Source organism: Bos taurus, chromosome 7 (genome assembly GCF_002263795.3).
Source record: "Bos taurus isolate L1 Dominette 01449 registration number 42190680 breed Hereford chromosome 7, ARS-UCD2.0, whole genome shotgun sequence".
In the NCBI taxonomy this organism is placed as follows: Eukaryota; Metazoa; Chordata; class Mammalia; order Artiodactyla; family Bovidae; genus Bos; species Bos taurus.
The window spans coordinates 47610168-47623703 of NC_037334.1; the positions used below are offsets into that span (position 1 = coordinate 47610168).

The 13536-nt window shown below is 36.1% G+C and overlaps 1 protein-coding gene across 1 annotated transcript in view; it reads left to right on the top strand.

Annotated features, from left to right (window-relative positions):
• SMAD5 (SMAD family member 5) overlaps positions 1-13147 on the top strand; it is a 62298-nt gene extending 49151 nt beyond the window's left edge. Inside the window, exons 5-7 of the mRNA NM_001077107.4 lie at positions 956-1177; positions 5997-6253; positions 7816-13147. Coding sequence (NP_001070575.2) covers positions 956-1177; positions 5997-6253; positions 7816-7959 — 623 coding nt within the window. The 3' untranslated portion in view covers positions 7960-13147. The remainder of the gene's footprint in view (positions 1-955; positions 1178-5996; positions 6254-7815) is intronic.
• The last annotated feature ends 389 nt before the right edge of the window (positions 13148-13536 follow it).

A 13536-nucleotide genomic window follows, 5' to 3' on the forward strand; every position in this document is an offset into this window, starting at 1 on the left:
ATATTAACCTTATATCCTATAACTTTCCTATAATTGCTTATCAGTTTTAGGAGGTTTTCTGTCATTTCAGTTTTTTTGCATAGATAATCTTGTCATTTGTGAACAAAGACAGTTTTATGTCTTCCTTCTCAATCCATATAACTTTTCTTTTATTTTCTCTTACTGCATTAGCTGGGATTTCCAATATGCTGTTGAAAGGGAGTGGTGAGCACATCCTTGCTTTGTTACTGATCTTAGCAGAAAAACTTCTAGTTTTTCACCCTTAAGCATGACATTAGCTGGAAGTTTTTTGTAAATGTTCTTTATATCAAGTTGAAGTTACCCTCTATTCTTAGTTTGCTAATAGTCTTAATTTTTTAGTCCAAATTTTTGTTTAAAATAATTTTACAGATGCTGGTATAGTTGTCTTTCAGTTTGTTGAAACAGAGCTTTTGTCATCTCAAATTTAAACCTGGATTTGATTCTACTAGAAAAGAAACTTAAAATGTAATGTTGCCCATCCTTGTAAATGCATAATTTATAAAAAACTTTTATGATCAAAGGATTTCTGGGGAATTCCCTGGCAGTCCGGTGGTTAAGATTTCACCTTCCAATGCAGGGAGTGTGGGTTTGATCCCTGGTCAGGGAGCAAAGACCCCATATGCCTCCTGGCCAAAAAACAAAGCATAAAAGCAACAGAAGCAACAAATTCAATAAAAATTTCATTGTAACAAATGCAATAAAGACTTTTAAAATGGTCCATATCAAAAAAATCTTAAAAAAAGAAAAAAAGCACTTCTGATTTTTTTTTTTTTTTTGATACAGACTGAAAGCCAGAAAGGCAATGAGACGTCAGTGAAATATCTGAAAATTTTCTTTTTCATATAGTGCTTGAGTTGTGTTAAAGGAAACCCCAATATAGTTTTGAGTTTCTGATAATCATTAAACATTGTTTTTGTGTCTGGTTTGTTCACAGATGTTCAGCCTGTCGCCTATGAAGAGCCCAAACATTGGTGTTCAATTGTCTATTATGAATTAAACAATCGTGTTGGGGAAGCTTTTCATGCATCTTCTACTAGTGTGTTAGTAGATGGATTCACAGACCCTTCGAATAACAAAAGTAGATTCTGCTTGGGATTGTTGTCAAATGTTAATCGTAATTCAACAATTGAAAACACTAGGCGACATATTGGAAAAGGTAATGTTGTCATTTTCCTACATTCAGTTGAATTCAGTTGTGTGTTGTGCTTGCTATGCACCCTGCATTATGTAAGGGCATACAAAGAAACTTAAGGCATGGTCCTGCCCTCAGGTTGCAATACAGAAGAAGGTGTTAAGTAGAGATGTACTCAGACTTCTTTTCTTTATCCTGCCTATTTTTTCTTCATAGTACTTCAGATCTGAAATCATACTATTCTGTATTTTTTCATTTTCAGTCTTCTTGACTGAAATACAAGCTATACAGAAATTTGCATTGTTCATAACAGTATCTTTAGCAATTAGAACAATGCCTGGCTCATAGTACCTACACAGGAAATATTTGTAAAATATATGAATGCTAGTGAAGAATTAAAATTTTTAAATTATGATCTTTGTGGAATATTTTGGGTTGAGATGACTTGTAAGAATTTTCATTATGATGGAGGAGCAGGATTACTGGTAGAACAGTTTGAATAACTTAAGTCTTCAGTGGCTTCACTACCACTCTTCCTACCTTTAAATTCAGGTAACAGTGTTCTATTTATAATTCATCCTCCAAGACAGTTGCTACAACAAACAAGGAACTTTTCACATTGCAGTGAAATTGTCTCATGCGTTAAGTGGTCAGAGAGGAAACCTATCCCATGTCGGGCTGTTTGCCTATCTTTGAAGTTTTGTTTTTATTACTTTTTGCTGCTTTGACTTGAGAAGATCTTAGGAACAAAAGGTAAATAACTTTAATTGTAATATGATTTCTTATAGAAGAGACTCAGAAAAAATACTGTGTCCAAAAATAAATTGGAAAGAAAGTTTCCATTCTTTTTTGACTGAACTATTAACTTGCTATAATTTTTTAGGTAAAAATGCCCCACTTCTATTCATTGATTTTTCATTCTACAGTAGGATAATTTAAGAGAAATCTGCTTGGTGAATTCTTAAATACTAGACTCATTTTACCCTTTTTTCCCTAGTATATAGTTCTAGGATCCTTTCTTCCAGGGGAAGTATTTGCTCAGAAACAGAACATACTTTTTAATGTCATAGCCTGATACCACTCTGTGAATCACACATATGTACTACGATGGTCTTTTTAGTACTACGTGCAGTAGTGAAAAGTTGGGAACAACTTGAGCTTTAGCTATATAGTTTGAACTTTTAAATAGTGAACATTCATATATTATTTCGGAGAAGGCAATAGCAACCCACTCCGGTACTGTTGCCTGGAAAATCCCATGAATGGAGGAGCCTGGTAGGCTGCAGTCCATGGGGTCGCGAAGAGTCGGACACTTCACTTTCACTTTTTACTTTCATGCATTGGAGAAGGAAATGGCAACCCACTCCAGTGTTCTTGCTTGGAGAATCCCAGGGACGGGGGAGCCTGGTGGGCTGCCGTCTATGGGGTTGCACAGAGTCAGACACAACTGAAGCGACTTAGCAGCAGACGCAGCATATATTATTTATATATTTTTTAAAAATACCAAAAACATTTTTTAAAGGAAAAAGAATAGCAAGAAGAGATAAGAAAGCCTTCCTCAGTGATCACTGCAAAGAAATAGAGGAAAACAACAGAATGGGAAAGACTAGAGATCTCTTCAAGAAAATTAGAGATACCAAGGGAACATTTCAGGCAAAGATGGGCTCGATAAAGGACAGAAATGGTATGGACCTAACAGAAGCAGAAGATATTAAGAAGAGGTGTCAAGAATACACAGAATATGGAGAAGGAAATGGCAACCCACTCCAATGTTCTTTCCTGGAGAATCCCAGGGACGGGGGAGACTGGTAGGCTGCCGTCTCTGGGGTCACACAGAGTCGGACATGACTGAAGTGACGCAGCAGCAGCAGCGATAGGAAAGTAAGTGATATGAAACAGCTTTTCTATCCTGTGTGTTGACCTGGCTGTAGGTGTGTTGTATTATTTGAGCAAAGATAAATCTTAGGAATCCTTACCTCAGGCTTTTTAAAACACAGGGTACCACTTAGCCACCAGGAAGCCCATTAAAAGACAGGGAGGTCCAGTAATCAGTCTTTTAGGAAATTGGTAATGATGTCACCTAAACTTGAAACATTAAAAAAAAAAAGTGTTCTCAACTATGTAAAATCTTTCTCCTCCTACCTTCTCAAATGTAATCCTAGGAATTTTGCCTGTCAACAAAGCATTTCTGGGCCAGAAATACTTCTCTCTTTATAGCAAGGCTTCACATTATATTGAGTGCCACAGGTTCCATCATTTTTAAAGGCACAGACATAAATGATAAATAATGGATATAAAAATATTACAATCTACCACCTCAAAAAATATTGTTTATGGAGCTTGGAGATTCAAGTATTGATTGCAGTTTTATTTTGAAAACAATGCTACAACTTATGTGGTTTTTCTTCCTCATGTTTATATTAAAAGAAAAGCTAATAAACTATTTTAATTAAAAAAAAAAAAGAATACACAGAAGAACTGTACAAAAAAGATCTTCACAACCAAGATAATCACAGTGGTGTGATCACTGACCTAGAGCCAGACATCTGGAATGTGAAGTCAAGTGGGCCTTAGAAAGCATCACTACAAACAAAGCTAGTGGAGGTGATGGAATTCCAGTTGAGCTCTTTCAAATCCTGAAAGATGATGCTGTGAAAGTGCTGCACTCAATATGCCAGCACATTTGGAAAACTCAGCAGTGGCCACAGGATTGGAAAAGGTCAGTTTTCATTCCAATCCCCAAGAAAGGCAATTCCAAAGAATGCTCAAACTACCACACAATTGCACTCATCTCACACACTAGTAAAGTAATGCTCAAAATTCTCCAAGCCAGGCTTCAGCAATACATGAACTGTGAACTCCCTAATGTTCAAGCTGGTTTTAGAAAAGGCAGAAGAAGCAGAGATCAAATTGGCAACATCAGCTGGATCATCGAAAAAACAAGAGAGTTCCAGAAAAAACATCTATTTCTGCTTTATTGACTATGCCAAAGCCTTTGACTGTGGATCACAATAAACTGTGAAAAATTCTGAAAGAAATGGGAATACCAGACCCCCTGACCTGCCTTTTGAGAAACCTATGTGCAGGTCAGGAAGCAACAGTTAGAACTGGACGTGGACCAACAGACTGGTTCCAAATAGGAAAAGGAGTTCGTCAAGGCTGTATACTGTCACCCTGCTTATTTAACTTATATGCAGAGTACATCATGAGAAATGCTGGGCTGGAAGAAGCACAAACTGGAATCAAGATTGCCGGGAGAAATATCAATAAGCTCAGATATGCAGATGACACCACCCTTATGGCAGAAAGTGAAGAGGAACTAAAAAGCCTCTTGATGAAAGCAAAAGAGGAGAGTGAAAAAGTTGGCTTAAAGCTCAACATTCAGAAAACAAAGATCATGGCATCTGATCCCATGACTTCATGGGAAATAGATGGGGAAACGGTGGAAACAGTGTCAGACTTTATTTTTTGGGGCTCCAAAATCACTGCAGATGGTGACTGCAGCCATGAAATTAAAAGACGCTTACTCCTTGGAAGGAAAGTTATGACCAACCTAGATAGCATATTCAAAAGCAGAGACATTACTTTGCCAACAAAGGTCCATTTAGTCAAGGCTATGGTTTTTCCAGTGGTCATGTATGGATGTGAGAGTTGGACTGTGAAGAAAGCTGAGCGCCGAAGAATTGATGCTTTTGAACTGTGATGTTGGAGAAGACTCTTGAGAGTCCCTTGGACTGCAAGGAGATCCAACCAGTCCATTCTAAAGGAGATCAGCCCTGGGATTTCTTTGGAAGGAATGATGCTAAAGCTGAAACTCCAGTACTTTGGCCACTTCATTCAAAGAGTTGACTCATTGGAAAAGACTCTGATGCTGGGAGGGATTGGGGACAGAGGATGAGATGGCTGGATGGCATCACCGACTCGATGGACGTGAGTTTGAGTGAACTCCGGGAGATGGTGATGGACAGGGAGGCCTGGCATGCTGCGATTCATGGGGTCGCAAAGAGTCGGACACGACTGAGCGACTGAACTGAACTGAACTGAAAATAAATCTGCCATTTAAAGACTCTTCCTATGACCTGAAATTAACATTATATGACTTAGCTTGCTTTCTTTTTTTTTCCCAATGATGCAAACCCTTCCGTTAGCAAAAAGAGTGCAGAACTCTTTTGCCAACCAGCTATTCATGATAGTTGATAGCACTAAACATTTCTTTGAAAGGACTCATCATAAGGTGCCTTCTTGGGGAATTTTTTTGGCCATTATTTCTCTCATAGAGATCATAAAACGTTGGAAAAGGGGGAAAAAAAGCAACTCTGAGAACTGATAATCTAATATGCTGCCAACTTGAGGCTTAAGTCTTAGTTATTTGAGGATCATTTTAGATTTAGGTAGTCATTCAGTTCAGTTAAGTCGCTCAGTCGTGTCCGACTATTTGCGACCCCATGGACTGCAGCAAGCCAGGCTTCCCTGTCTATCACAAACTCCTAGAGCCTGCTCAAACTCATGTCCATTGAGTTGGTGATGCTATCCAACCATCTCATACCCTGTCATCTTCTCCTCCTCCCTTCAGTCTTTCCCAACATCAGGGTCTTTTCCAATGAGTCAGATCTTCACATCAGGTGGCCAAAGTTATTGGAATTTCAGCTTCAGCATCAGTCCTTCTCATGAATATTCAGGCAGACATTAGCCTCGACTGTCTTCAGCAACATAAGGCCATCTAGTGGTAGTTTCTATTTGAAGACTTGCTCTATAGTAGTTATTTTGTCTTACCTCATGCAACCTCTTCAATTTTATTATACTGCTTTGTGAAGGTGGCTTTTGTAATTCTTGTCTTTTTAAGGTGTTCATCTGTACTATGTTGGTGGAGAGGTATATGCAGAGTGCCTCAGTGACAGCAGCATATTTGTTCAGAGTAGGAACTGCAACTTTCATCATGGCTTTCATCCTACCACTGTCTGTAAGATTCCCAGCAGCTGCAGCCTCAAAATTTTTAACAATCAGGAATTTGCTCAGCTTCTGGCTCAGTCTGTCAACCATGGATTTGAGGCAGTATATGAGCTCACCAAAATGTGTACCATTCGAATGAGTTTTGTCAAGGTGAGTGGGTTGAGACCTGTAGCTTAATTTGAGTCACTGTAACATATAACATGTGTATTATATGTCTGTAGGTTATAATTTTTAAAAGTCTGTGTTAAATGAAAGGTAGTAATTACTTCTGACCTGATTTAACAGGTTTCTAAAGAAAATTCTTAACTTCATAACTTAAACCACATGATTGGTCTGTGATTTTATTTTATAATTTAGACATTATAATAAAATGCTTGATATTGGTATTGAGTAGGGGCTGAGTTTATAAAGAATTTCAGTTAAATTTTAGCTAAATTGCCAAGAAGCATTTAATATTAAAACTGCTTTTTAAGTTCCTTTAGTTTTAGCAATTTCAATTATTACTAGATCCCTTAGATTGACTTAAAGAATTAATCACCATAATAAAATTATTTTTCCTTGATTTAAGCTCTGTTATTAAGGATTTGCAAAATTGAAAGAACTTTTCGAATTTATCATTTGCTCTTGGCCTGATTTTATTGGCATTGTAAATGATGATTCATGAGCAAAATTTAGAAAGAATTTTAGTGATCTCTTTTAGCAACCTGTGCTGCATCCACTTGTTCCTTAAGGATTTAGCCAAAGAAGAGTAATTGTCAAATGCTCTGTGTAGGATTTTTTCTTTCTGGCCCACAGTCCCACAGCCCAGTGTTTCCTTGCTGCTTGTTACAGGCCTTTTTGTGCAGCAGTTTATCAGTAGCCCTGAAGGCATTTCCCTTCCCTGTTATAGAAACATGGCTCTCATGTTTAATCTAGTTACCCACTCCGCCCTCATCACACCCCACTTGGTTTTCCTAGGCAAGGACTACTGTAAGCAGTAAAGCAAAGAACTTGATACATCCAGCAAATAAAAGTGAAAAATTCTGTTTTATTCTTTGGAGTTTTTGGCTAAAGTGGTGCTGCTCAGTTCATCCCAGTAGTTTCCCATCTTAAAGGATAATGATGTATCATTTCCACTTTAACTACATTTGCATGCATTGCTCAGTTTTACAGTGCCTTATCTGATGTTTAAAAAAAAAACAAAAAACCTAAAAATTAAAAATTTTTTGTTAACAAAATCTGATGTGAACTAACATGAGGCTATATATGGGTTTTATTTATCCATTAAAGAGAGACTATATAGCTCATTGCAGAATTATTGATGTTTTAATTATGAGGTATTGCACCATTACTAACTTTCTAAAAATTAAAAAAAAAAGAAAAAAGAATTCTGGAATGTATCTTGCCTCAAGAATTTCTATTAAGGGATTATATGTTGTTATGATGTAGCTATTGTTTTGCTTTAATTCCATAGTGAATGCTAAGGTTGGTTTTGAGAGTTTTTCTTTTAGGTTACATTCTGTGTATCTCTAACGTTAAAAGTTTATTTTTTTGTTCAGAGAAGGCAATGGCACCCCACTGCAGCACTCTCTCGCCTAGGAAATCCCATGGACGGAGAAGCCTGGTGGGCTGCAGTCCATGGGGTCGCTAAGAGTCGGACACGTGTGGAAATTGGTTTAGACTGGTTAATGATTTAAAAAATGGCTTGTTGTTTTATCTGTTCATTTTCATAGGGCTGGGGAGCAGAGTATCACCGGCAAGATGTTACCAGCACCCCGTGTTGGATTGAGATTCATCTTCATGGGCCTCTTCAGTGGCTAGATAAAGTCCTCACTCAGATGGGCTCCCCGCTAAACCCCATTTCTTCTGTTTCATAGTGCAGAAGTGTCCTTTCTCAGTTACATTATTAGTGGACTTGTTTTAATTTTAGGGAAACTTCCAGTACAGATACTGTGAGCTTACATGGAAAACAGATTTTACAGCCTGTTTTTTTTCTACGTAATTGTGACCAATACATTTGTTTTTGTGATGAATCAACATTTGTTTGTATTCATGTTCATGTGATTAACTCTCAAAAGTGTTGTGAAAGATGCAGAGCAAGTCTTGTGCCCTGGTTCAAAAGTTTGGCATTGATCTTAAACTGGAACATACTTTTGCCTTATTGTCCCAACAGTTTTTTTATTTGTGAAATTTTTTTTGGAAAAGTAATGCATCACATGGTAAAGAATTTTAGCAGTATAAGAGGGTGTTCATTGAAAGTCTTCCGTTCTAGTCTTGATTCTGCAGAACTGTGCTTTTACCAGTTTCTTAGTCCCACCAACTTTAAAAAAGTATATATCATTGTTTTATAAAAGCATATGGTAGGGACTTAAAAGAAACTATAAAAAAAATCTTTTATTTGATGGAACACTATGCACTGCTCTAACAAGTAGTGTTCAATAAAAGCCAAGTGATAATTTTCTAAGTGACATCATAAAATTTACATTTAATACAGCTAAATGTCGTCAGTGTGTTGTGACTCCACTCAGTATATCTTTTGTAAAACTTCTCCTTTTATAAAAAAAGTTTCTGCGAACAGCAGATCTCCATTATATGTCTTTTACTCACATCTGTCACGAGTACTACTTAATGGCTAGTGACAGTGCGTGCATGGCCGTGCTCAGCTATGTTTGCTGCTTTTGGCCAATATTGCAAGAACTCTAATTTTGACATGCATTAATCTTTTATTTTGCACTTTGATGGGTGACAGTTTTTAGTGTAACCTTCGTGAAACACACTCTAGTGACTTGGACTTAAGTGCTCATCCTTGCTTCCTTGGTACCCCTTTTGTATTAAACACTGCAATTTATAGATTACAGTTATAGAAAGTTATACTTTTTCTAGCTTTTGTTGTATTTTCAGCCTAGATTATTAGACTGTTATCCTGTAGCTCCAATTTAAGGTTTCTTTTTAATTCCTTGCAGTTTTACGGATGATATTAATGTTGGAAAATCTACTTAATCCCATTGCTGTTAACTTACATCAGTCTCCCATGCAGGGACCTGTGTCTTATAGCCATAGGAGCCTCTTCAGCCTGGCCCCAATGATGAGGCCACCTATCTGATGTATGAATCAGCAGTGGTTGTTGAGCTAGCTGGTTTGAAAACATTCACATATCAAAGAATACAGACTGTTCTCTCAGTTACCATGCATGCTCTTCCATTTTTTTAAGCACCTATGTGGATGCTAGTCTCAACAATCCTTAGGAAAGACACAAAAACTCTAAAATATTCTTTTAATCAGTCATATGTAAGGGCTTTGAGTGAAGGACGCATAACCTCTTTTCCTAAGAAACAGTACAGTGGACACTTAGTTATGGCATGAAGAACAAAGATGTTACTTTGGAGGGGGGAAATCACCTAATTTACCTATTAGAAGAAGCTTATTTTTCAGTGTCTTTTGAAAATATGTGGAGCCATGTCAATCTTCTTTTTAAAATGTTAGTTTTGTTAGACTTTCTTCTTTGCCCTTTCTGCTTTTATGTGGGGAAAAAATGCATTTTTGAGGAAAGGAGAATGCAGTTTTTTGTTTTCTGTAACATTATTTACTGCTTTTATAAAGTGCAGCCAATGGATGGCTTTAGTTTTCTCAGATGCAGTGCCATTCATGTTTCAGCTCTCAGTCCTTTGCTAAGTGAAAATCTCTGATAGTAACCTGAGCCTTAAACATCAGTTTTATACGACATGCATTCTCAGTCTTCCGGAATTGTGTCAGCCACACAAAAGAGGATTATTTGCTTAGTGATAGAACTTAGCTATTTACATCATTGTACACTTAGCCGGTTCATGGCACAATCTTTGAAACACATTTGTAGAAAAATCACCTAGGGTGACTGGCATATGCATGTAATCAATAATCAACATCAGTGGGCCTGAACTGATGGAAACTATTGTTTTTATTGATGCTTTCAACTGAGTTAATTAAAAATTGTTTTTATTCATGTAGCAACCTTTAGAGTTAGCAAGATTTTATGTGATTGGCTTTTTCTGTGTTTTCTCTAAAGAGTTGTGTTTCATGAATGACAGTACTGAAGCTATTAACTGGTAAGAGTTTCATGGAAAAGTATAAGCCTATTGTATTTCCTAAAAGCTGTTAACTCCACACCCCTGGGTTTTACATGAAAACTTCATTCAATCCAGCAGATCCTGTAATTCTTGACGATGCTCAGTACAGGACTGGATGGGAAATAAAAATTAGCCAGTAAGATTAAAAAAACTAAAATTTTACCAATGAGAAAAGTACCTCTGAAAGAAACCATTTCATAAAATTACAGTTCTAAGTTTTTATTTAATCTCCAGAATGGTTTATAGTCAAATTTATGAAAGCATCATCACACCCAAAATGATCTTGTTTTATAGCATTACAGCATATAAATATACGCCAACTGAAAAGACAGAGCCTGGGAATAATAAAACTACATCCAGTTTGGTAAATGAGAAAAAGAAGAATAGAATCAAAATTAATCTCAGTTATGTATTAAAGTAAGATTTCCCTGGTGGCTCAGACGGTAAATCGTCTATCTACAATGCGGGAGACCCGGTTCGATCCCTGGGTTGGGGAGATCCCCTGGAGAAGGAAATGGCAATCCACTCCAGTACTATTGCCTGGAAAATCCCATGGACACAGGAGCCTGGTAGGTAGATACAAAGAGTCGGACACAACTGAGCGAAGGCAATCAATCAATCAGTCAATGTATTAAAGCAACAAAAATATACTGACTGGAAAAAAAAAAAAACAACAGCAGAATTTAAGAGGTGCATCTCACTATTGTATCTCTACATAATTACCTGGCTTAAGTTACGGAGTATAAACTAGTAGGCATGTTATTGATCTACTGAAGTGAACTTTTTTCCTTTAGAGAAAATTTAAAGAAAACATCGATCTAAATGTCAAATATATACAACAGAATATAAATCATTTTTCCATTCTCTTGTTATATAAGTAAACTATGAGAATAGAATTGGCTGGGTTTCTGAGGTGAAATCCACAATAAGATTACTAGGTAGTTCAGTAAGTTATACCTAACAGTATGAAAAGAGGGTATAGCTATTTTATACTTTTCATAACATTTGAGAGTAAGACATTCTTTTAGGATGGAAAATGATCAGTAAGTATTTAGATCTGAAGTCTGTTGTCAAGATAAGGACTGGGGCTCACATTATGTAACCTTCAGTATTATCTTAGAGTACCCGGAAGAAACAGTTCCCCTGTCATAGTGTTCTTTTAAAGGAGAAAGTTTATGCAAAAATGAAATCATGCCAGTAACAGAGAAACTGTAAATTCAAGTTTGATAGTACCTGTTTAAGTGTTGTACTTCCATTGCAGAGAGCATCTAATATCCCAGTTTAGATCTGTTTCTTTATACTTTTTCTAGTTGCTTGCTTAACGTTACGTTAGGTCATTATAACTCTCCCACTAAAAATATATTAATATCTTTTATATTTTCTGAAGAACGATACATCTTTTATAATTATTAAATTTGTCTTCTAATGATGATTAAAATTTTGGACCTACTAACTTTGAAGAGGCTCAGAGCTTTTCCTTATCTTATTATAATAGATTCTTACTTAAGTCTCTCTGGTAGGAATTATGAATGTGTCCTCATTATACCCATCAACTAGATAAGCAAGAATCTTTTAACATAGTAGATAGCCTGGTGGTTTTAGAAGTCTTTGGTGATTTTTATTGGCGGGAGTTTTCCTAAGTATTGGTTTAGGGACATCTCCTCAGATACTAGCACAGCATTTCTTGGGTGGTAATCACGGGTTTGATGCCTATCTCCCTCAGAGAATAGCGTTTTCCTCACTAACACAGGTGGGACTCTGAGGAGGTTTTCTTCTCATAGAAGATGCATGTGTGGAGAGAATCTGAGGCATGCATTCTGCGTAAATGGTTCTATCTGCTAAACAGAAAGGTGGACCGTTCTTTGCAATTCACTGGATTACAGTTTAGCATGTCCTAATTACAAGAGGTAAGAGTATTTGTCAAGCCTTTGTTATATTGGCTTTTTCATAATAGAAACTTCTCTTTTAAAATGAATTATTATAATTGAAGTGTTACTTTAAAATTGGATGATTTACAGAAACAAATGAGAATTTTTTCAATTTTTCAAATTGAAAAAAAATAAATTTCAAAAATTTATCAATCTTTTTTTTTTTAAATAAGAGCTTATCTGTAATATTTGCTGGTAGCAATTGCTGTAAAACAAGTGATGAGTTGTTTTGTTGAAAAGATCCAGTCTCAGAACGGGATTCTTCTGTTATTTATGACAGAGTGAGAAAGGTTTGTTTAGTTCTCATCCAAATAATTCAGTTCTTAAAATTCTTAAAATTTGAAATTGTTGTAAACCATAGTCCTTTAAGGATTTATTTGAGGATACTGTTTTTTAAAAGTTTGAATTTTTGTGTAGAGGTAGATTTTTTTTTTTTTACCCTATCGATAGATAGTACCTTCTTACTACTAGCTGGTGTTAGCTATAACAGAACTCCAGTGAGGCCAAGCAATCCCAAATAAAGAAGAAATCTTTTATTAGAGTCAGAAATCTTTTATAATAGTCTAATACCATTGGAGATGATGTTGCTTTGATTTATTCATAAAGTATTTTAACTGTAGGGACTCTTGAAGATAATAGTTGGGCGAGTGCTTTGCTTTTCAACGTGGTTGGTTAAAGTTGCATTTTGAAAATCGCTTGCATTAAAATTGAGTAGAATTGTAATCATGAAAACTGGGTATATATGTGTAATCCTACCAGTGTTCTCTTAAAAAGATGCTTCATATGAGGATGATAAAGACCAAACCAATGGCTGCACTATAGGTCTGCTTCTTACTTGTACTTGTTCTCCTTCTGTTTATGTTGTAGAAAATGAAATTCTAGCAACATGCTTCAATTCTGTTATCATTTTGATACTTATAAATATGTATTAGGTTTTACTATATTGTGCTTTTCAAAGCCATAACTCTTTTAAGAACTTTGTTTTTGCATATTGTTTGCTAATACTTTATTTTAATAAATCTCAAAATCTGCTTAATGTGTTTTTTTGTTTGTTTGGGGGGCTCTTCTCTTTTGATTGAACATGTTTCGTTGAGTAGAGTCTTAAAAACAAGGAGATTATCAGTTTCTGTGACCAGCTGTGTTATCTGTGTTTGTGCACTAGTGGTAGAAAATGAATATACAAACCTTTCCAGCCAGCTTGAGGTTTGCTCAGAGTAATCAGTATGTTTTATTCTGTTTATAAGAGAGTTGATGTGTTTTTCTTTGTTAGTTTAGTTTTGTTTTGTTTTGAAAAGGGATTTGAATCTAGAGTCTGGAGTTTTTTAGTTTAACCACTAATTTCCCTTCTCTAGCCCTATCTAAAATTAAAGGTCTTGACCAGATGATTGAGAGAGAGAATAGCTTTTAGCTTTGGAGTCCGCCT